This window comes from Muntiacus reevesi, chromosome 5, assembly GCF_963930625.1.
Source record: "Muntiacus reevesi chromosome 5, mMunRee1.1, whole genome shotgun sequence".
In the NCBI taxonomy this organism is placed as follows: domain Eukaryota; kingdom Metazoa; phylum Chordata; class Mammalia; order Artiodactyla; family Cervidae; genus Muntiacus; species Muntiacus reevesi.
Genome location: NC_089253.1, coordinates 7,533,267 through 7,557,481, shown reverse-complemented (window position 1 = coordinate 7,557,481; position 24,215 = coordinate 7,533,267). Strand labels below are relative to the sequence as shown.

General features: G+C 39.7%; 1 protein-coding gene and 1 long non-coding RNA gene across 6 annotated transcripts in view; one reads left to right on the top strand and one right to left on the bottom strand.

The window, feature by feature from the left end:
- The window catches only part of CTSC (cathepsin C), a 40,590-nt gene extending 31,836 nt beyond the window's left edge, over window positions 1-8,754 (bottom strand). The window contains exons 1-3 of one of the 2 annotated variants that reach the window (XM_065936865.1): window positions 8,510-8,754; window positions 6,292-6,437; window positions 1,330-1,414 (exon numbers count right to left, since the gene is read on the bottom strand). In XM_065936865.1, the coding sequence (XP_065792937.1) occupies window positions 1,330-1,414; window positions 6,292-6,437; window positions 8,510-8,678 (400 nt within the window). In that variant the 5' untranslated portion in view covers window positions 8,679-8,754. The remainder of the gene's footprint in view (window positions 1-1,329; window positions 1,415-6,291; window positions 6,438-8,509) is intronic. The other variant, XM_065936864.1, reaches the window with a different exon arrangement.
- An 86-nt stretch (window positions 8,755-8,840) lies between these two features.
- On the top strand, window positions 8,841-23,726 carry LOC136169088 (uncharacterized). 4 transcript variants are annotated; one of them, XR_010663379.1, is made up of 4 exons: window positions 8,841-8,980; window positions 18,831-18,948; window positions 21,016-21,127; window positions 22,320-23,726. It is a non-coding gene; the product is annotated as an uncharacterized lncRNA (long non-coding RNA). The 4 variants fall into 4 exon arrangements; XR_010663377.1 differs by having other exon boundaries at window positions 22,307-23,726; XR_010663378.1 differs by having other exon boundaries at window positions 22,356-23,724.
- Window positions 23,727-24,215: the final 489 nt, after the last annotated feature.

Here is a 24,215-nt window from a genome sequence, read left to right as displayed (position 1 = left end):
TAGACATAATAATATGTATATCTTACAAATTCTAAATGTAGGCTTAATGCTATTTTGATCAATATTTCTAGGTACAAGGCTACTTATCCCATTTACAAAGTAAATACTAGGATCTATCTTTTCTACCGGTAGAAGCATCTCCCCAGTTAGGAGAAAGAATGAGAGCTTTAAGACAGAGTTTTATAAACCACATTCTGAAAATACCTTATTTTTTTTGAGGAAAATGTGGTAAACTTTGAAAAAATTTTCTATTAGATCTCCCTCCTCAGCTACAGCATAATAAAGATTCTGAGAAGTTCTGAAAGGAAGCTATTTAACACAGTCTACACTTACTCAACTACCAGAAATAAATTCAGAAGAAAGAGCTTATTGGTTCCAGCTCTAATTTTCACTTTGATCTGTTACTAGTGGCTGCCTGGAACCTTTAGAGCTTAACAAAATGAAGTAACACAGCTTAGGAACGAATTTTTCCTGGCAGATGCGTGGCCCACTGCTGGCCCATTAAACAGCCTGAAAAACGCTGACACAGGATAAGGCTATGGTGATTTCAACACCTGCCCCAGTTCCCTTTTTCATATCTCATTTCCTTACTTAGGAGCTAAGTAAAAGAGGAAGGGAAAGGGGAAAGACTGTTACATAAAATGCTAGGGAAGGCAAGTCCCCATTAGCTTTTCTCTCTCACCGCCTACTTTTCCATCAAAATTTTAGCCATTGAAATTTATAGATCCAGGGAGAGCAGTGATTTAAACATCTATTCTGAAAGTATGAGGAGAATTTACACAGTAAAAAAAGATCCTCTTCTCCCCAGCCAATAGTCTGTTCTGAGAAGGAACCAGTTTAAAAAGACACAGGTGATGTCTCATAGGGATGAGTGACAGGTGTGTTAATTTCTTGGGAAGAGCCACCTTTTCTACCGGGAAGACACATCTAAAATGCCATGGTCTCACACAGGTCCCTCTTGAGTCATTTTAGGAAAAGAATGAGTAATCTCAGGCAGCACAGCTACTTCAAGGATGTGAACTGAATTCGGGCCATCCTCTCCTTCACTGGGTCTTTACCTTTTCGGTTTCATGTCCACTTACAAGCATCATGCTTGAGAAAGCTAATTTGATGTGTGTAAACAGAGCATACTAAAGTGAAAACAATGCAGGCAGGTAAGAAGCGGCAAATAAGCAGGCTCAAGCAAGACATCTGTAAGAAAACCATAATCTCTCTATTCTCCAGCTCCCTCTCCCTGATGAAGAAGCAAACATGAACTTGCATAAGCCACCGGGGAGGAGGGATGCTTGCACTAAATAAGAAAGTTAGAAGTATTTCAATGGCGCTCACCCAGCTTGTTCCTCAGGTGTGGAATATCATACATCCCCACAGTTCCCAGTTGCATGAAAAACTGACTGATAAGATCAGTGACATCCTATGAAAGGTTTACAATGGAAAACTCAGTCATTAAGTTGAGATAAAGCATCATCATGAAAGAAAACAAATGGCTAGGCGTCTTCTGATTCTTTTCCTCAACTGAAACACTTTTAAAAGTAAACATCAAATTATTTAAAAGAAAGACAAACACCTCATTTTGGTGTATTCAATCTATATTAAAGCAGGTAAATCTATCCCAATAATACTCTGAAAGTTGAATTGCTACATCTTAAAAATAAACCCAGAAGGCACAATGGAAAAGACCACACAAGACTCCCAAATCCTTTGCTGTAGAAAACACATGATTTCTGGCTGTTGTGACAAGCTTGAAACTTACAAGTCACTAGCACACAAAATGGGCAAATAAATCCTCTGGTATGGATTTCCCAACATACTACCTTTGTTTTGAGTACCAAGCTGCTTTAGAAATATTCACGGTAGAGTATTTAGTTTACAGTTCTATTAAGACTGGTAGGTCCCAGACAAAAAACTCAATTAGAAATCAGTGAACTTTGTTTTAACTATCACCAAATAAGCTTTTCAGCCATTCTGAGTCTAGCTTCTCTTCTATGTACTTTCTTCAGCCCTTGAATCGTTTAATCTTCAAAATATAAACTGAGTTCATTCTCTACTGCTCCCTTTTACAGCCTCAGAAAGTAAAAGGAGGAACAACAAAAGGTTAGAAAGCCTATTCAACTGAAGGGTATTCTTTGGAGCTGGGTCTGTTTCACACCACTTCCTTCCTTGGCAATCAGGTAGAGGACAGCGGAGAGGAGCATTACACATGCTCATGGTAAAAAATGAACAAAGTACACAAAAGCATAAAGGAGAAAAAATAATCAATTACCTACCCATCACAAAGCCAGTCATAATTAAACATCCTTTATATTGTTTTGTTACATTGTGTGTTTTCATAAAAGAAGTTGGCTGTTTTTCACCTGCAAGTACTTTTCATTTGCAGATGTGTTGGACTTATAATCAGACGGCAATGCTATTAAAAGTTGATAGTCTTAGAAACTGGCCTGTGGCCAGCACATTATTTTAAGGGAAAAGTGAATTCAAATGTCTCTAGGAAAGTTTTCATTTCATAGGCCATAAGTCAAATTACTCCTTACTGCTTCACATAAAGTTGTTTCAGATGCTTAGGTATCTGCCTAGGTTAGCCCTAAATTCATTTGAGTTTGTAACCCCCCCAGAGTGTTCTGATAACTGAATCTACAGTGAAAGTTGAGTAGGAAAAAGTGTCTTTCAAAAATATAAACCTAGTGCTTCCTGCCTGACTCACACAGTGCATAAACTTTCAGCGTCAAGATTTCCTTCCAGACTTTTATTGAGCTTGAGATCATACATTAAAAAAAAAAAAAAAAGATCATCCTACTCCACTGCAAATGTCTTAAGCAGTTAAAAACCAAGGGAAAAAGGGCCTGAGAACAAATCATGAAAAATTCTGCTTCTTCTCCAGATGAGGACTGAATAAGGAGAACTTAATACAGCAAGTTCCTGGCAATAAAAGTGGTACCACACGGTTCCAAATTTGGCATGTAGGGAGAACGATGGAGAAGCTGTCTGCTCTGAACTGCAGGCTGATCTGGGGGTTGAGGAGTAGGAACCTAACAGGATACCTTGCCTGCATCACCTGTTCAACAAACTCGAGCAGGAACAACCCTAAGAAACAATCTCATGAAAGCCTATCTGAAACAGGGCAAAAGGAAACAGTGGGAGAGTCTGTTTTGAGTCAGTGGAGAGACCTGAAATCCAACCGATTCGTAGACTAACAACGGAGGGCATAAAAGACAAACGTTTGTCAGATGTTCCTGCAACAGCAGTTACTTGCGTGGATTACAATAGCAGTTAGCTTATATAGGATAGTTGAACTTGAATAGTAAAATACTGCTTATATTTTGATAATTATTCTTTTTAAAAATAATTTGCATTTAAAAGTCACTTCTAAAATCAGTAGGAAAAAAAAATCTCACATGCCTATTCATAAATAGGTGGCCTTTGTTGAGTCACACACCCAGCATCGTTTCCCCAGCACCACTGCAGGAAATACCCTAAGGCTTCGGGTAAAGTCCAGCAAGACTTTTATGTTAAAAAGTGTCCCCACAAAAGTATTTGTCCTATTATGTAAAGTCATCTCCACTTTACGATTTTTTCCTAAATTTGTTAAGCTTTGCTGCTCTCCCTTACTTTTCCAGTTGGATTTGCTAATAGAACATGGCATTTTATCACTTCAGGAAGCATGTTTCTCTGGATCTACTTGATTATTTTGAGAGAAAATTTAAAACCACATATCTTGTTAATGTTCTGCTCTGCTTACTGAAATTATGATACTTATCACATGACCTAGCCACAGCCTAGAGTGTCTGATTTTTCAGCAGGAAAAGAAAACACAATCCTGATAATGGTTCTGGTCAAATGGACACTTTAAAAAATATACTGAAATCAGTAGCAGGAGAACACTCTTATTTTTATTCCTAATGAGAGAATGCCATTCAGAAGCACATGAGCAGGTAGGATTCTACCCTACAACACAGCATACAGTGACTTACCATTTATGGTTGAGAACACTTATAATCTTATTTGGCTTTAAAAAGCCTTTATTTACCTGTAAAAAATGTTTTGAGGCTACAGAAAAGTGTGAAATCTGCTTACACCTTTGATCTAAAAAGAAACAGAGTTGACCCTTGAACAAAGGAACAACACAGGGTTTGGGGCACCAATCCTGCAAGTAGCTGAAAATCCACCAATAATTAACAGTCAGCCCTCCACAAACAGGGTTCCACATCTAAGGTATCAACCAACCTTGGATTCCCATCTGCAGAGTCAACTAACCTCGGATCGTGTAGTACTGCAGTCTTTACTATCGAAAAAAGAAAAAAATCTCTGTGTAAGTGGACCCATGAAGTTCAAACCTGTTATTGTTCAAGGGTCAACTGCACAGAGAAGTGTTCCGATTCCTCAGCTACCAGCCATACCCTCTGTCCCCACCACCTCCGGACTCCTATTCAAGCTGAGAGCAGACAAACCGATAGGAAAATATCAATGGAGGGGAACGGCCCTTGCCTATTTCTGATCACATCTCGGGTAATTGACGGTGTCATCAGAAGTTTCACTACCAATTACTCCAAGTCTACAGAAGTGAAAAATGAAAAGTCTTCCAAGCTAAATGGTTAAAACTATTCATCTGTTTATATACTACATCCTATCTTACACTTAAATAATTCAGGCAACCTACTTCTCAACTGAATTCTACTTCACTTTCATGTTTTAAACAAATATCGAGTACCTGGTCTGTGTCCACAGAAGAAAAAAGGAAAGGGAGAAAGGGGGAAAGGAGGGGCAAGAGGGTACACAATAACAGTTGATTTGAGTCTCTCTTTCATTGTGGATCAATTCCACAGGCAATTGACTCCCAACCTAAAAGCAATGAACTTTTAAAGGACTGTAACAGAGTACCTATAAGAGGTCTACAGAGCCCTAGGCCTATCAAAATGTAGATCAAGAATTATGTTCAGATGGAATCACATTTACACACTACCACTTTAAGAGCTCATACAGATACTCTTAACAATTTTTAAAAATACACAGTATCTATAGGGTGATAGTATCTAGGGGTGATAATAAAAATATTTAATAAATATTTTATTTATTAATAAAAGCCAAGCATGGGCTTCAACTAATAAAGCAGACTGCTGGCCTGCCAGTGGCCAGCACAGCTGGACTGGTTCCCACCAACTGAAAAGCAGATAGCCAATCCAGGGGAGAGGAGACAATTTTTCCTCTCTTTTTTTTTTCATATTAAGAAGGGGTCCTCATAGTTAAAAAAAAAAAAAAATTATTGGGCATTATGATTCTAAGAAATTTGACTCAGGTTACATCACAACCCACATGAGGAATCACAATAAATTCAGAAACTTGTCTTTTCTGGTTCTTTGTCTTTCCTCATCTTTAACAGACTCATTCCCTCATGTTCCCACAAAATCTATAACTAGTTAACTCTACCATTTACTTGGCTAACTCTTACCATATGTTTTAAAGGCTATCGACACTATCCCTTGAAAGAGTCTCTATTTATTAACCTTTATTTAAGATAAGAAACAGCTAGTCTCAGGCTTGCGGATTCAACTTAGTTAAACCATTTAATACTCTGCAAACAGGAAGGATATCTGGGATGGATTGCAGCTTGTGCTCGACTGTTTCACCCTAGAGTGTCTGCAATTAGAAGCAGTATGTAAGACTATAGGAATGGACATCAGTTCTTCCCCGGTGAGAGAAGAAAACCAGCTGGGCTGGCGGGGCTGCCTTTTACTTTAGCCCAAGGGGTAACTCCGAGGCTCTCCATCTCTTTGTCTGAGTTTAGTCAAATAAGTTATTCACATTAATATATTTAGTACATGACATTATTTCAATGAGTCATTCAGGTCAATTTCTAGAGCTAACAAACAATGATAAGAGAGACAGTATAATAACCTCAAGAAAAACTGATAAAATTCCTATCTTTCCTACAGATTCAGCATGAAGCCAAGTAACTAAAGCAACAATTAGAAATAAAGGCATAGTAGTAAACAAAATAAATTAAGAATTTAGTCATACTTACCAAAATGTAAATTTAAATACAGATGGATTGCACACATTCAAATATAGATTTGGTGTGTGTTTTTTTTTAAACCAAAGTCATAATTTTAAATCAAGTGGAGAAATTACATCATCTAATTTCTCTTGGGACAACTGGTACAATTCTGGTTATCTTCCTAATCTAAAGTTAAAATACTGAGGGTCTCCTCATTAGAAGAGGCTTCATTGATATCTCTCCTCATTAGAAGAGATGTCAGATCACTGGAAATAATGAATGCATATTCCAACAAAACTTACCTTAAAAAAGGCGAACCACTTGTAGTCATTCAACACAATCTCAAAGCCTTGATTGTAAATGATGGTGAAATGGCCAGAATTGCCAAAGTCATCATAAGCTGTATCCAACTTCTTGAGGTGCACCACTACTTTTTTTTCTGGTGGTCCTAAAGAAAAGAAAATACACAACAAAGTAAAGTTATTTCGACTTCCATGTGAGGTAGTCTCATCTATAAGTTCAGTTATTTTTAAGCAGCTTTCCTTTCATGCTACTGAATTTGAGTGGATCTGGCTTCTGAAGATATCAGAGTCCCTGTGTTGTGGCCTCTTTCTGAATAATCCCAGAGGGGTCTCAGGTAAGCCTGTGAAGTGAAGGCTCAAAAGATATACTAAGTAACCCATCAAAAGTACAGCCACTACCTTCCCAGAGGATCCAAACACTGAAGAAATTTTTCCCTGAATAAAAGGGGAAATAGGGAATGCTGAAAATGACAGAAATGGGGAGAAGACAAAATGGTAGTCAAAAAGTGGAAATATAAAAACATAAAAACATCTGGTATCAGGTCATAAGAACAAAGGACAATGATCTCTTCAAAGAAGAAATGGGGTATCTTTCTCCTAAACGGCTACAAAGCTCAGAATCTCAGAATCTAAGTCCTTCCAGTCTTCAGCAAACTCAAGGTTTTTATTCTACATAGTTTATACTGGTAGGAACTAAACTTTTAACCTTCAGAAAATGGGGACTCAGATTTGTCTTTAATGATTAGGTTAAGGTCAAGGTATAGTATATGGGTAGAGGCTGCCTGAAAAGGATCCTGCTTGTCCACTCTGGAAGTTTCCAGGCTGCACAAACTTTCCATGTTTCCTATGAATGCTCTGAAATAGGAGCTTCCAAGGGCTTCTCAGCTGGCACTAGTGGTAAAGGCCAAGGCAGGAGACACAAGAGAACCAGGTTCCATCCCTGGGAGGGGAAGGCCCCCTGGAATACGAATGGCAGCCCACTCCAGTATTCTTGCCTGGAAAATTCCAAGGACAGAGGAGTCTGGCAGGCTACAGTCCACGGGGCCGCAAAGAGTCGGACAGGACTGAGTGAGCACACACACAGGAGACTCCACGTGACAGAACAAGGCAATCCTCATCTCCAGCTTGGGACCTCCAAGCTCAACTTTCAAAGAGAAAATGACTGCAATGCCCCATTTTATGAAGTGCCACACAGTCACTGGGAGTTGCACAGCTGAGTAAGTCTGTTTAGTGACAAAGGACCTGGCAATCTTTGTTCTGTTAACAAGGAAATTGCGGCCAAGAGCTTGGCTTGTTCTGCAGAAGCCGCAGAGTGGTGAGGGTCTGAGTAGAACACGGGTGCCTCTCCCGATCCAAGACTGTGTTTCCTCTCCCTTCACTGAGCTTTGTCCTGGGGATAGCAGTGTTATCTGAGAGCATATGAAATGTTCCAGTGTCTTCAAATGTTGTTGTTCAGTGGCTCAGTCCTGTCCGACACTTTGTGACCCCACGGACTGCAGCAAGCCCGACTTCCCCGTCCTTCACTAATCTCCCTGAGTTTGCTCAAATACTAGATACTCACTGAGAGCCTTCCGTGAGCTACACACTGTGCTTGGCTCCCGGCATTTCAAATTACTGGATAAAGAGGTATTAAAAAAAAAAAAAAACTTTTATATGCTACCTGCCCTGCAATACATGAAACTGTGGAGGGGTACCATCCCAGAAGCCTTCTCAGACTAACAGCATCAACACAAGTCCAAATCAAAACCGCTGGGCATAAGGGCTCTTTTCCACAATCAAATAAAAGACGAAAAAGTTAACTGCTACATTCTCAAGAGTCTTTGAGCTCATTTTCCACCGGCACAATGAAACGCTGAGGATTGGATGGGGAGATAAGACTGCCCAGTTTCACCTCTCTTCCAAATAAAACAAACAAACAAACAAACAACAAAAAAACCCAAGAAACAAAACTCAAGGGAGAAAAAAAAAGTTCTTGCAGAAAGTGTTGAGGGCCCAGGAAATAATGAAGACCACGTGAAAGAAGCGCTCAGCCTCTCCACTCTGACATCGCCGCCCTGGAGCGAGAAGGGGCGCCCTGGGGGACGCCAAGTCCAGCCAGGACATCCCGACCTCCCGCCAACGAGGGGGTTCGCTGCGGGGACAAGGGAACAGGGATCGAAGCGCAGGAGCCCCGGGCAGACCCAGGGAGGAAGCGGGTGCCCGGGCGCCAGCGGCTTACCCATCACCGAGCAGTTGACATCGCGCTGGCCGCTGGGGCCCACCTGGAAGACCCAGGTGCCCAGCAGGTCGGGGTAGGTGCAGTTGGCAGGCGTGTCCCCGCGCACGGAGCCAGCGCCGCAGACGAGCAGCAGGAGCGCGGCGAGCCGCGAGCCGGGCCGGGGACCCATGCCGGCAGCCGGGCCGGGAGGAAGCGGGGGAGGGAGGGAGCCGCGGCGCGCCGGGCGGGACTGCAGCCACCGCGGCCGCGCGCGCCTTAAAGTCGGCACGGGGGCCGGAAACGCGGCCCGGCGGGGGCGGGGTCTCGGGCGGGGCTGGGGGTCGCCCCGCCCCGCAGGTGGGGCTCGGGGCGCGCGGGTCACCCGGCGGCCGCCGGCCGTCGGGTTCGGTCGCCCGAGGACAGCTCTCCAGGGGCGGGAGAGCCACCGCCGCTCCGTGCGCGCCCCGGACGCGCTCCTTCGCTCCTGGAGGGGTAACGGAGGGAGGGAGAGTGAGAATAAAGGCGGAGGGGTGGGGGGCGTACAGAGGCAGGCCTGCGGGCGAGGGGAGACTGAAGGTCAGAGCGAGGTGGCAGCCGGGGGCGGCGGCGGTGAGGGCCTGGCGGCGTCCGGGCTGGGAGAGAGGTCCAGAGCGCGCGGTCTAACTGGGGCAGCTTTCCTCACTTGCTGGTCGTCCCCACTAGTCCTCACTCTGCTAACTTTTTTCCCCTCAGAACTACTTTACATGCGACCACCAGCTCACTCCCCCCCGCCCCAAGCTGTTTGAAAACTGCTCTTCCTTTTCCTAGAACTTTTCACTGCCTTTTTTTTCCCCCTGCTGGAGTTTGTCGGTTTCCTGTTAATGTTCTTAGCCTGTTGTCTACAGGAGAATTCAGTTGCAGTGCAAACGTGCAGTTTTTTGTGTATTAGTGTTTTGTTGTGTTTTTTGTCCACCTGCTAATTTTATAGGATTTAGTTGCGCGCGCGCGCGCCCGCAGACGCGTGAAAGCACTGAAGCCCTTGTTTTACAACTGAAAAGCTGCAGGCCCAGAGAGAGGAAGTAACTTGCCCTGCATGGGGAAGGTAGCTAGGTGGTGGGGGAAAGCTGGTCTTGTGATCAGGTTTCAGAGTGCCAGTCTGATCGCTGGTAATTATTAAGTAGCACGATTTGCAGATGCTTCCTTGTTCAGTTTAATTATCACCCTTTTCTGTGGGAACTGCTGTCTTTCCTGCCTGTTGGAAGTCGGGGCTCCTTTCCTGCAAAGTGTTCTAGGCGTCAGGCTTCGAGCATCATTAAGGACAAGTGATGAAGAAGACAGACTTTTCTGTATTCCTGCTAGGGCACGTTCATTTTGCCCTCATGACACTGGTTTCAAATAAATATTTGTATGTCCACCTTTTTCACCAGATTGAAGGCAAGCATGTCCAGATTATTCACCTTTGTCTCCCTGGATAATGGCTTGAAAAAACTAAGTGTCCTGAGGTGTTAAAATAAGTTCACTTCATAACCTTAATCTTGGTTTCTAGGCCTGAAAGCCAATTTCCGTTTGGCAGAAGGCGTTGCCCTTGAAAGCTCAGAAATGAAAAGGCTCTCTAACGTAGTCACAGACCGCAAAGGCATGGGTGGGGCTAACACCCTTGTAGGTTTTATTACCCTTTACTTGGGGTGAAAAGCTGACAGCATGAATTAAACTGGCCCATTTACTGTTCAGAGATAACTCGATGACAGAGAAACAGCATTCCTAAACTCTGAGAAAATGTGCCATTGGTTGTTAAAATACTAAAACTTTTACTAAATCATCAATTATGATGAGCTGAATAATCAAGTTGAAAATTTCTTTGATTGTGTAATCAAAGCAGCACAAACAATTGTGAAAATAGTTGAAAACACATCTCTAGCCAATAAATAAATAGGAAAGAATCTTGAAGACTTCTTAACCTAGTGGATTTGTTTTGCTATTTGGAAGTGAAGATCCAGAGATAACTTGATGAATGTCACATTGTCAGTTACTAACAGTTAGGAATAAACCTCAGGTACTTTGACTTTCAATTTAGTTTATTTCCACTAATCTAATAATTCTCAAACTAGTTCTCTCTCCATTCACAGGGAGAAAAACTAGTGATTCTCAAATTGATCAGATGCAAAGTTTTATTTTTATAACATATTTTATAGAGCCTTTTGCTAATTTGAAATGAAATTCATATATAAGCTTTCTTGAAAAGTACCAATAATACAAAAGACAAAAAGATATTTTAAAAAATTAAAATGAAAACAGAGGGGAAAAAATCTCATTGATTTGACCTCAGAAAGTAAGAGGAAAAGGTGTAAATATTGAGGAAAAGATATTTTAGATAAAGTTTAATACAAAGACCAGTATTTCATTACCTAAAATGCTCATGTATGAATGTACTGGAGAATAGAATGAGATATTCAGATACTTGCATTTTATGTCTCTATGTAGAATTGCAAAATCACAGTAAAATTGACAGGTACCTTTTTTCTAAGAATAGAAATTATTTCAGTGAGTTTATAGCTCAAATACCCCTTAGTCTAGTGGATGTATTTTACTATTGGGAAATGATCCAGAGATGATAGTATCTTGAATGAATGTCACAGTTGCCTTATCAGATGTAATGCTGGAAAACTCTTGGTCAAGTTTCCAGCAGAACAAAGTCCTATTGATTTATCTAAAAGTTGCATTCCTGAAAATTTAGTATATTTCAAATGATATGAAGTAAAAGTCAATTTATTTGCAAACCACAGTTTGGTACTAGGCTCAGATCATTTTAACTAGGTTTATAAAGAAGTAGCATTGCTTATCAGACTTCCCTGGTGACTCAGATTGTAAAGAATCCACCTGTAAAGCAGGAGACTTGGGTTGGATCCCTAGGTTGGGAGGATCCCCTTGAGGAAGGCATGGCAATCTACTCCAGTGTTCTGGCCTGGAGAATCCCCATGGACAGAGAAGCCTGGCAGTCTACAGTCCATGGGGTCACAAAGAGTGGGATGCGGCTAAGCGACTCAGCCCAGCACCGCATTACTTAGCAGTAATTCTCAAACTGCTGGATGAAAGTGACCAGGTGCATATGCATCTCTTTGGAATTTGCTAGAAATGTAAATTCTTGGCCCCTACCCTTGCCTACTCTATCAGTTCCCCACTATGTTTTGCTTTAACCCTTTCAAATGATCCTCGAAGCTTAAGAATCACTTAGACTGTCAGAAACGGCTTAGAGATGACCAACGACTTGTATCACACTGCCTAAGTTTGAAGCATGGTTCTGCTGCTCACCAACTATTAATACTTAGATCTTGAGGAAGTTATTTGACTTCTTTTTGTGCCTTAGTTTTCTCATCTATAACTTGTGCATAATTGGTAAAGACCTATGACTACCTCATCTAGTTTTGAGAAGACTGAAATGAGTTCATACAGATTCTACAGAGAACTGACTGCATTTATTACTGTATATATTACTACTAGAAAACTATCTTTATTAGACAGTAGACTCCAAATCCTGTTTCTCTGCTATAATCCTAGCACCCTGAATAATTCTGGCACACAGTACTCACATTTTTTGAATGAATGAATAGTATCATGGACATAAATACAGCTATATTTCATGTATTGGGCAAAAAGTATCTTGATTCTCATATTCCTGGCCTTGTAAATAAGTTTGAAAGTCACTGTTCAGGAATGCGTATCGAAACAAAGAAGGATCAAAGAAATAGAGAAAAAATTTGACATATCATTGTAGAATACCATTTGGCATTCTACATATCTGGTATTGGAAGTCAGAGTAACAACCATAATAATTTCATTTATTTAGGACTTTAGTGTGTTAGTCATTCAGTCGTGTCTGACTCATTGCGACCCCATGGACTGTAGCCCACCAGGCTCCTCTGTATCCATGGGATTTTCCAGGCAAGAATACTGGAGTGGGTTGCCATTTCCTTCTCCAGGGTATCTTCCCAACCCAGGAATTGAACCGGGTCTCCGCCATTGCAGGCAGGTTCTTTACTCACTGAGCCACCAGGGAAGCCCATTTAGGACTTTACATTTTATCAAGGTAATTCACATATATCATCTCATTTAATTATTACACAATTGTATGAGCAAGATATTACCTGATTTCTATTTCACTGGAGACAACTGAGGTTCAGGGAATCTGTTAGTGGGTAATGAAAGAGAACTTAGAGAGGGAAGAGGAATAGGAAGGGAAAGTCTCAGACTGCAGTGTAGTTCTGACCTCTGTGAAAATGAAGGCGGATCAATCTGAGACAAAGAGACTCGGGAATACTACTCTGAGATAGTGTCAGCCGGTTCAGCGGGGACCCTTGTGCAATGATGCCCATTCAGGAGCTTGTTTGGGAAAATGCCCAGGCCCAATGATCAGTTCATGGTGCACTTAGCCATTGTCCTGGACTGGAAAACTGAGGTGGTTCCTGAAGTCACTACAGCTGGAGTCTGTCAGCGAGCTGCACTCCTGTGACACATTCTCTCTTGAAGAGAAATAGGAGTAAAGTACCACCTTGGTGGCTACAGTGGGCCACTTCTATTTAAAATAAGTGGTTGAGCCACAAGAGTAAAAAGAGAGCTGAACTATTTATTCAGATCTTGTGATGCCCCAAGTGCAATACTCTGCGTTTCTCCTTCTGATCTCCTAGGCAGATGTCAAAACTCTCTCTTCTGTTCCTGTGTTCACAGTTCACTATCATCATTTGACTGACTGCCTTTTCCACTAGAGTTAATGCTCTATAGGGACTCTATGGACTATATTATTTTTGTATCTCAAGAGTTTTGTCAGTTGGCCAACTCATTCATCCTCTCAATAAAATTCATGAAAGAAAGGAAGGGAGGAAGATAAGCAGGAAGAAAGGCAGAAGGTTTTGTACCTTTACAGAAGGTTTTACACCTTTACAGAAGGCAGAAGGATTAGCTTTCTGTGCATGAAAACTCAACTGATGAAAGCTTATTCGGGAAAGATCACAGGGTTGCTTAATAATGCTGCCCAGGCTGGTTGACTGCACTCTGCCAATATTTCACAGACTTTTTGTTCTTGGCATCCCTTTGCATTCTTAAAGATTATGAGGACTCCAAAGAGCTTTATATGGATTATATCTGGCAGTGTTTACTCCATTAGGATGAAAGAAAAAAAAAACAAAATTAACAACTGACTTACTCAATATTAATAAAGTGAAAGCAGCACTTTAAAATATAGCAAGAAAAAAAATTAGAAGAGTTACATTGTTTTACAGTTTTGCAAACTCTAATGCCTGGCTTAATTGATGAATGCTGCATTATCTGTTCCTGTACTCCATTCGTTACGATACATTGTTTCGGTTGGAGTATGTGAAGAAAATACAGTATTATACAGACTTAATACTTGAAAAAGGAATAACCTGTCAACCCATGAAGGAGATTCATGAATCCCCTAGCTCCTTGGACCACATTCTGAGAACTTCTTCACCAGAATAATTTTACATTCAGAGATTCTCTCACTGTCAGCTATTGAAAAGTGTGTGCCCTTGGTCATAAGTGAATAGGGACAAGCAGAGATGTGGTTATGTGACCACAAACACAATTCCAACCATGGAAAAAATCCACTCAAGCACATTCCAGTGTCATTTTCCAGGAGTAGGAATATTCTAGGTTTATGTAGTTAAGATACAGAAATAGAAGGAGGCTACCTTGAATTTGATGCAGTGTGAGCTGGTGAAGATAGAAAAATAATTATGCTTCTCTTTGAATAGTGCATCATTATTTGCACAGTATGTTCACATATTGTGTCAGTATGATGGTAATCTCCCAGACAGTATTACTCCCATTTTACCGATAAGAAAACTGGGACTTAGAAAGGATAAGTGACTGTTCTGTGGTCAAACTGCCAGTGAGTGTAGATCTGATAACCAACAAAAAGCCTCCATTTTTAAGTTAGAGTGTTAGAATGAAATTAAGCATGTGAAGCTTTGTCTGCTTTGATGAGAGTCAGATACATAATTAAGAGAAAGAAAAGTTCTGCGGTAGATGCATGCTGATGCAGCTGTGAAACTAAGAATTGCTGAGCTAGTCTCTACTGTTGATCCTGTTCCCAGTTCACTATTTCCTTCTGTTAAATGAATCATGGTTTTGAAATGAAAAGTTTGAGAAGCTTTACTTTTTACTGATACACCAGGATTATCCTATAGGTCAGGGGTCCACAACCACAGGCCACAGACCAGTACACACAGCAGGAAGTGAATGGCAGATGAACAAGCTGCACTTCATCTGTATTTACAACTGCTCCCCATAGCTCACATAACCACCTGAGCTCAAGAAAACAAGCTCGGGGCTCCCACTAATTCTGCACTGTGGTGAGCTGTATAATTATTTCATCATCCATCACAATGTAATGATAATAGAAATAAAGTGCACAGTACATGTAATGTGCTTGAATCATCCCGAAACCACCCCCACACCGGCACATACGTACCCACACCACCCCCCCTACATGGAAAGATTGTCTTCCACGAAACCCACCCCTGGGGATGGCTGCTATAGGTCACCCAGAGGAAGAGCAACCCTAACGACCCAGTCAACTTACTGAATGTCTCCACTTTGCTCCTTTTCACCAACACCACTCTGGCCCAATAGGCTATCATTTCTTCCTGGTCAATCAAGTTTGCCTTCTAGTTTCATCCACTATTTCTTGAATTTATGAAAGCCAGGAACTTAAGTGTCATCCTGGACTCATCTTTCCCCCCAGAGCCCCCACCCAAGCTGATCTGCCAATTTATCATACTAAGTTTGTTTTACTTGCACCATTAATTTTTACTGAAATGTAAACCATATCAAGGTACTCCCAATATTATCAAGTGGAATACTTCACAATAGGTTACTTTTGTCATCTTCAAATAAAATTCTATAAGACCCTGTACCAAAAAAAAAAAAAATTCTATAAGACCCTGTACAATATGCCCACCTTATTCCTTCATCCCCCTAATTGTGTCAGGAAACTCTGCCTTCTGTTAATCCTCAAACCTCCTAGATTTTCTGTCTCCATTACCTTTGTGCTTTAGCGTCCTCTCTGCCTGAAATAATTTACTCAGGTTTCCCCATGACCTGTCATTCTCACTGTATGAATTTCTCACTGATAAATACTTTATCCCTGCAGGAAGGTATCCTGTAATCATGCCATCTGAAGTGGCCTTCTTGGACTCTTCATTTTATTGCTCTGTTTCTATGTAACAATGATAAATGCCTATAGTTGTTATACTTTTTATTTATTAAGTATCTGCCCCACTGGGACAGAAGCTCCATGAGGTTTGGGCCTTGTCTGTCTTGTTCACCACCGTGTCACCAGGACATAATAGATGCTCAATAAATATTTATTAAATGTTGATTGAAATCACTTACTCTACAACTTTAACAATCAAGTTTATGATGTCAGCTTATTTTCAGCTTATTATGGTATAAGTCACTCAGTCATGTCCGACTCTTTGCCGGCCCATGGACTATACATTCCATGGAATTCTCCAGGCCAGAATACTGGACTGTGTAGCCTTTCCCTTCTTCAGGGGATCTTCCCAACCCAGGGATTGAACCCAGGTCTCCCACATTACAGGTGGATTCTTTACCAGCTGAACTATCAGGGAAGCCCTTTCAGCTTATTAAAATGAAGTATTTTAAACATCCCCATATCATTACCAGGGTTAGTAATGTGGTTCTTGGGAAATGAATGCAGTTTCTCAGCTTGGAGAAACTGATAGTCTTGACCTTTAGATCAGTCTCAAATTTTCATGGGGCAAATATGTCACTCGATAAATTTTTATATTTCTCATCTCATACTGTTCACTTTAAGAGATATTCAGCTTTTAAGGGACCAACTTTGCAGCCCCAGCAGTATCTGAAATTTTAAGTTTATATACCTATGTGGATTAGCTTCGAAGTTGCAGATGCTGACCTAGAACTATTTCATATGCTCTCAGTAAGTCAAGGTGTAAGCACATGTAGGACAAGAGGACCATATCCTGCTGTTGAGTCGCTCAGTTGCGTCTGACCTCTGCGACTCCATGGGCTGCAGCGTGCCAGGCCTCCCTGTCCATCACTATCTCTGAGTTTGCTCAAACTCATGTTCGTTGAGTCAGTGATGCCATCCAACCATCTCATCCTCTGTCGCCCCCTTCTCCTCTTGGCACTTTATTTCCAAAGTTTCACAGTTCAATTTGACTCCCCTTCTTTCTCTAGGTTATTGCTAAAAGGGAAACATGAAGTCAAGGTAAATTCTAAAATAGCAAACTGTAGAGAGTCTTGGCATGAACACAGCAAAACCAGCAGAGGGTGGCTTATTTAAAGGTCAGACTATCAGTTTATTTAAGTTGAGAAAGTGCATTCCTTTACCAAGAATCACATTACTTAGCCAGGTGATGATATGGGAATGTTGAAAATATTTCATTTTAATAAATTGAAAATAAGCTGACATTATTATTACTTTTTACTTATTTAATTGACGAGATCAAACTGATTTATACATTTCATTTTTTAAAATAATACTTAGTACTTCTTAGAATTTAAAAATAGTTAAATATTTAAATAAATAACAAGTTCAGATTCAGTTAATGTAACAACTTGAGCCAAAAAAATCTCATATTTATCATCATTTTCATTTGTTCCTACCCCTTTTTTTAAATCCCTTCTTCTTAATCATATTTGTGTTTTTGTTACATGAGATAGTAAAACTCAATAAATTACATTAAATATATTTTGCCATTTGCTACAGATTTTTCCCCTACTTTCCCGTTTTCTTTCCATCTATACTCTGCCAAGAAAGGCAGCTTTTGTTCCCTCCCTGGTGTGAATACTTCCAAATTTTCTACTAAAATTACCCAGTCGCTTACAAATATGCATAAGAAGCAGGGCACATATGTTCAAGGATACAGATTCTAGATACAGAATGCCACGATTTGAATCTTAATGTCACTGCTTACTGTGTTTAGAAAAGCTGTTTATATTCTCTGACTCAGTTTCCTTGTTAGCAAAACTGGGATAATAATAGGCCCTACCTCCTAGGGATGTAGTGACATTTTGACTGAGTTAATGTGTGAAATGCTTAGAACAATGCTGTCAACTAGCTTTCATTCTTTCTTTTGTTCTCATCAACCTCATTTCCTTCTTAATGAAATTCTTTCATTCTTAAAAATACATTAGAGAGATCTCTTCACAGCAAGAAATTGAATTCATTTTAAGGAAAATAGCTGCATAGTACCTCCCAGGTGGCACAGTGGTAAAGAATCCGCCTGCCAGTGCAGGAGACGAAGAGATGTGGATTTGATCCCTGGGTCAGTAAGATCCCCTGGAGCAGAAAATGGCAGCCCCCTCCAGTGTTCTTGCCTGGAAAATTTCGTGGACATAGGAGGTTGGCAGGCTACAGTTCGTGGGGTTGCTAAGAGTCGGACATGACCGATCACACACACACACGCACTGCTAAACATGGTCCACAGATCCAAAACGGCATCACATGTACTCAAAACCCACGGTACCAAACCTAGATTTAGTATCTAACTTAACTGCAGTTTTGACCTTACTCCCAAATAAAACCTTAATCTATCAGTTTGGAAATTTCTGGTTAGAACCAATGAGTTATTCTGGGTCTTCTCCAATCTACTCCTCAGAGGAAGAAGAGGCAAACTTTTATTTATTTATATATTATTTATTGCTGATGACTTATTGGGGGGGGGGGGGCTCCAAAATCACTGCAGATGGTGACTTCAGCCATGAAATTAAAACACAGACACTTGCTCCTTGGAAGAAAAGCTTTGACCATCCTAGACGCCATATTAAAAAGCAGACATTACTTTGCCAACAAAGGTCCATCTAGTCAAAACTATGGTTTTTCCAGTAGTCATGTATGGGTGTGAGAATTGATGCTTTTGAACTGTGGTGTTGGAGAAGACTCTTGAGAGTCCCTTGGACTGCAAGGAGATCCAACCAGTCCATCCTAAAGGAAATGAGTCCTGGGTGTTCAATGGAAGGACTGATGTTGAAGCTGAAACTCCAATACTTTAGCCACTTAATGTGAAGAACTGAATCATTTGAAAAGACTATAATGGTGGGAAAGATTGAAGGTGTGAGGAGAAGGGAACAACAGAGGGTGAGATGGTTGAATGTTATTACAGAATTGATGGACATGAGTTTGAGCATCTGGGAGTTGGTAATGGACAGGGAAGCCTGGTGTGCTGCAGTCCATGGGGTCACAAAGAGTCAGACACGACTGAACAACTGATCTGAACTGAACTCCTTGCCCCCACCCTCTTTTCTATAAAAGCCTTCCATTTTGTGGCACTTATCAGAGCTCTCTTCTATTTATTAGATTCATGGGCTTCCCTGGTGACTCAGAGGGGAAAGAATCTGCCTACATTGCAGAAAACCTGGGTTTGGTCCCTGGGTTGTGAAGATCCCCTGGAAGAGGGCATGGCAACCCACTCCAGGTAAGAACTACCTGGAGAATTTCACATACAGAGGAGCCTGGCGGGCTACACTCCCTGGGGTCACAAAGAGTCAGACACTGAGTGACGCACACACACACATCCTTGAAAACACCAATCATGTCTTCAAATTTACTCAATTGAATTTTGTTTTTAACCAATACTTCAGTTCAGTCGCTCAGTCGTGTCCAACTCTTTGCAACCCCATGGACTGCAGCATGCCAGGCTTCCCTGCCCATCACCAATTTCCAGAGTTCACTCAAACTCATGTGTATCCAGTTGGTGATGCTAGTGGAGGTGATGGAATTCCAGTTGAGCTATTTCAAATCCTAAAAGATGATGCTGTTGAAATGCTACACTCAATATGCCAGCAAATTCGGAAACTCAGCAGTGGCCACAAGACTGGAAAAGGTCATTTTTCCTTCCAATCCCAAAGAAAGGCAATGTCAAATAATGTTCAATGCTTAAGGCATTGAATACTAAGCCAGGTAACAAATCTATTTAACTATTGTTAAATGGCCATTTGAGCTGTTTCTAGGTATTTAGTGTTATTTTTTGCCAGTGCAAACAATATCGCAATAAGAAATGTTGAATACACATCCTTTCTATAGCTCCTTTTATTTCCATAGGAAAGTGATAGCCATATCCCTTCCTTACCAACAATCTTTCCTGAGTTGTTTTAAGAGTTTTAAGTTGTTGTAAATTTCAATATTTTAAGTTGTTTTAAATTGACATTTTAAAATTATTGCCATTTAATTTTAAATATGTATTTTAGAAGCACCTAAGGTCTACTTTTGTATACGGTATCATATTTTTATTTAAGGCAATGATGACAGTGCTGTTTATAAAATAAACCTTATTTTCCCTCTAAATTAAACACCAGATATGAATATATCAGTTCTTTAGATACTAGAACATTTCGTTTTGTTTCACTGATTGATTTTAAAGCTGGTTTGCTTCCTGTTCTTCTTTTTCATATTTTTTTCAGCTCCCGGTCTGTATAAGTGTTATGATTGCTCTATTTGTTTTAAAATTTTTTATCACTTTCAAAATTGAATGCTTTTGCTACCCCCACTACTATTTTTTTAACTCAATGGAGCATTCAATGAAATTAAATTTGGGATATTACTTTCAAGTAACCAGTTTTGGGTATTTTTTGTTTGTTTATTTTTTAACCAATTTCATCTTTTGTTTGGAATAATTTTTTGTTCCTACTTTATTTGGTTTGTTTTCCTTTTATTAAGTTGTTAATATGAGTACTTAGCACATTATTTTTAGTCTTTTCTTTTAATAATAAAGGTGTATTAGGCTCAGAGTTTTTTTTTTTGAAACAAGTTTTAACTGTATCCCACAAGATATAACATGGCATACTTATTTTTCTTTGTAATTTTAAAAGTTTATAACTAAAGTTTAATTCCCAGTTGATTCAATTGGTTATTTAGGATTCCATTTCTTATTTTAACTAGTTATATTTAATTTCTTTTTTAAAAATTAGATTATGTTCTAAGAATATAGCATATATAATATTAGCATTTAAAATTTTAGCAATCATTTCTTTATGGTGTAATTTTTATAAGATTAAACAGTAAAAATTATGTTTTCTCTACCCAAAAGAACTTTGATATACACTCAAAGTGATTACGTCTTATGACCATGCTTAATTTTTTGTCTATTTCTTCTTTCAGTTGTAAAAGATTGAAGTATCTCAAAGTAACTTCATTCTAATACATTTTTTAGTTATCTCATCATTTGTTCTTAATATTTTAATTGCTTTCTTATGTAGTACATTTGCATGTAACCGTATTATGTATACTTTGAAAAACATACACTTTTTGCCTATTCATAGATTTCCCACAATAATCCTCTCCTCTAGAATTTCTACCTAAACCTGCAATCTCAAAAGTAGTTCTAAGACTTGCCTCTCCTGGGTGTTGTCTTGTTCCAAGACCTAGTTAAGGTTGGGTTTAGAGGGAAAGAATGACCGAAATGCAAATTCACGCTGCTATTAGGTGCTTTAGGCTTTTAATGTCTAATATATGTTTTTCTTCCTGATTTTTATGATTTTAACAGGTCTCCTCAACAATGTAGAATACAGAATACTGACAAGAGTATTAGTAGTAAACTAAGAAGAACAGAGAAATCGAATTAAAAGTGAGAAAATGGAGAGAGTCGAAATGCACAGGTATAATTGCTTTTCGTGATAACAGTTATCATTTATTGAATGTCTTCTGTGTGTAGACACTATGTACGTGTGCTCACTCTATTCCCTACAGCTACACTATAAGGTTGGTATTACTCACTTTAGTTTAGAAATGAAAAAGTGTTGAGAACAGAGAGATTAAGTATCATGCTAAGTGTCATACAGCTTGAGTGACTGAGCTAGAGAATTTGGCTGATTCCCAAAGTATGTCTGAGTTCCAGTGCCCCCATCTTTCCAGTGTACCACACCCCCTTACTTGTATGCAGACTTAAGGAGATATTCTGAATAAATAGTTGTCCATAAATAAAAAGCATAGTACTTCTTTAGCCACAAAACTGTATTTATTTAATACATATTTATTCAACATGGTATAGTGTTGTAGCCACTGAGAGCAAGTGATGGTAGAGTAGGTGTTTCTGGAAGAAAGTAAAGACAAATGGAAGCTTCCCTGGTCGCTCAGCAGTAAAGAATCTACCTACCAATGCAGGAGACGAGGGCTCAGTCCTGGGTCGGGAAGATCCCCTGCAGAAGGAAAAGGCAACCCACTCCAGTATTCTTGCCTGGGAAATTCCAAGGACAGAGGAGCCCAGCGCACTAGAGTCCATGGGGTCGAAAAAGAGTCGGACGCAACCTAGCGACTAAACAAAACAAAAAAAAAAACAAATGGAGACATCTACTTCAAGTTCCTGTGGGATAGCAGAATGAATATCTAATGATAAAATGGATATATTGCTATAGGGCCCAAGGAAGGGGCCATTCAGTCATCCAGGTCAATACAGATATTTATCGGGCTTCTCTACTCAGGTATAGACAGGCAATGAGAATACCTGCAGGGTATTCAGACTACTTTAGGTATTGACTGAATGCAGTTTTTATTAATTCTCACCAAATAAGTAAGAGCTGACATAGCGGAAGAGGTCGCCCAAAGCAAGCCCATAGAACATAGAGGAGGTGGGGGGAAGAGGCTGAGGACAGCTTGACAATTACCAAAGTGTAAGGGCTAAGCTAAAGAACAGGAGCTCATGAAGGAAAAATTAAGAGAGTCAGCAGGAGGACCAAGAAAGTTAACGATACATTGAAACAAGGAAGAGGAAATATTGAGTCTAAAATTTAATGAATGATTTTTTGCTTCAGCCATCACTAAGTCAGGACCAATTCTAGCTTCTGCTTCTAGAACCACATACCAAATTGTTCTGTTTCTTTGGCTGAGGGCAGAGATCCCTGTTCTTTGTGAAACTGATTCAGAAAGCTGGAGTTGATAGTCCTGAAATCCTCTAGAGAACTGACAGCTACCTGAAACTGCAGCGGGGCCATTCCTGATGGACATGACCACAAGCACTGACTCATATTCTGTGACTCAGGATGGTTGAATGACATCATCAACTCAATGGACATGAGTTTGAGCAAGCTCCAGGAGATGGTGAAGGACAAGGAAGCCTGGCGTGCTGAGGTCCATGGACATGAATGAGCGACTGAACAACAAGAAGATATAGACTGAATAGGATCTTGAACCTGTCCTGTTCCATTATACCATTTTACTACAATGTGGCCATGCTTAGAGTTGCTTTAAAAAATAAATTTTTCATATCAAGCCATCATTTGTATATCTTTTTGAAAGGATGCAGACACATTACCATAATTTGAACTTTCATAATTCTAGTCATTTAGAACCTGAATAAAATAGGAACAAACAGGGATTATTGTGCTTTGTTGAATTTCTTAACTAATCTGTCTTTGAAAAACTTTGCCTGTAGACAACAGACTTGTTGCATAATTGCAAGAGCTAATGAAAAAAGCTCATTTGCACATGATTCACATGACATGTCTCAAAGTCAAAAAGAAAGTGTAATTTCATTTCCTGTATAATGTTAAGTTCAACATTCTGGCTCCCTAGAAGACTGGGAAAATAATTCTTCACCTGATTTGGTTCAACTGAATCCATTAATTGGAAAATAATTAAATCAGAGACATTATGATATATCTCTGCAGAGATAGTAATGTATTTAGAGAATCTCTATGATATCTCTAACTGAGATCTCAATTTGCCTGAGATATGTTATTTTTAATGATAAAAATATTCAAATATTTCTTGAAGCATTGATAGAACTTTTTCTAAAATCTCTGCCAGAAGTCAGGAAAGCTGGGTTGAGATAATGTCTGTGCCACTAACTCACAAGGTGATCTTGAGGGATCAGTTCAAACTATGCCTGTGATTCTTCCTTGAAACTTCACTGGATTGTTATAAAATTTGAAAAAGATTAATTGATTCAAGAAATGTGTATTAAGTAATTACCGAATGTCAAAATCTGTTTTAGCACCAGGGGTTCAGTGAAGAACATGCCAAATGAGATTGCTGCTTTCCTGGACCTAAATTCAAGCCAAGAATAAAATTATTTAACAGTTACATGTGCATAAATAACACAAAGGAAAGTATTAGAGGTAAGGGTAGTGTGTGTTAGTTTGGGAGTTGGGAAAGAATTCTTTGAGAAGATAGCGTGTAAGCTGAGATCTGCAGGGTGAGAATTGTACATGTCAGCACCATTCTATGTAGAAGGAAAAACACAGAAAGGCTGAAAGTATCTGAGGATGTATGAAAAGTTCAGAAGAGCTATCATGATAAGAGATGGGGGAGAAGTGGAAGGTAGTTATGAAAACACATTGTGATGTGGCTAGTGAGAATGTAAATTGGTTTGAACATTTTGGAAAGTACTTTGGTAACATAAAAAATATCAAAAAGTAGTTCTAGTCTTTGATTCAACAATTTGATATCTGGATGTCTATTCTGCTAAAAATCATATGAAATACAGAAAAAAATTTAAGAACAAAGATTTTACTGTGCATTTGTAATAGGAAAATCAGGAAAATGAATGACTACACAGAGATGAGCAAAAATATAGCATGTGAAAATCAAGAAATACATACAGCTAACAAAAGTCTGTTTATGAAGAGTTTGTAATAATATTAAAAATTATATTATAAATTATTTTATAATACTTAAAGAAAGAAACAAGCACAGTGCAGGCATGGGTCCAGGTGAACAATGCTCACACCGTGGTCTGGATCACAATTG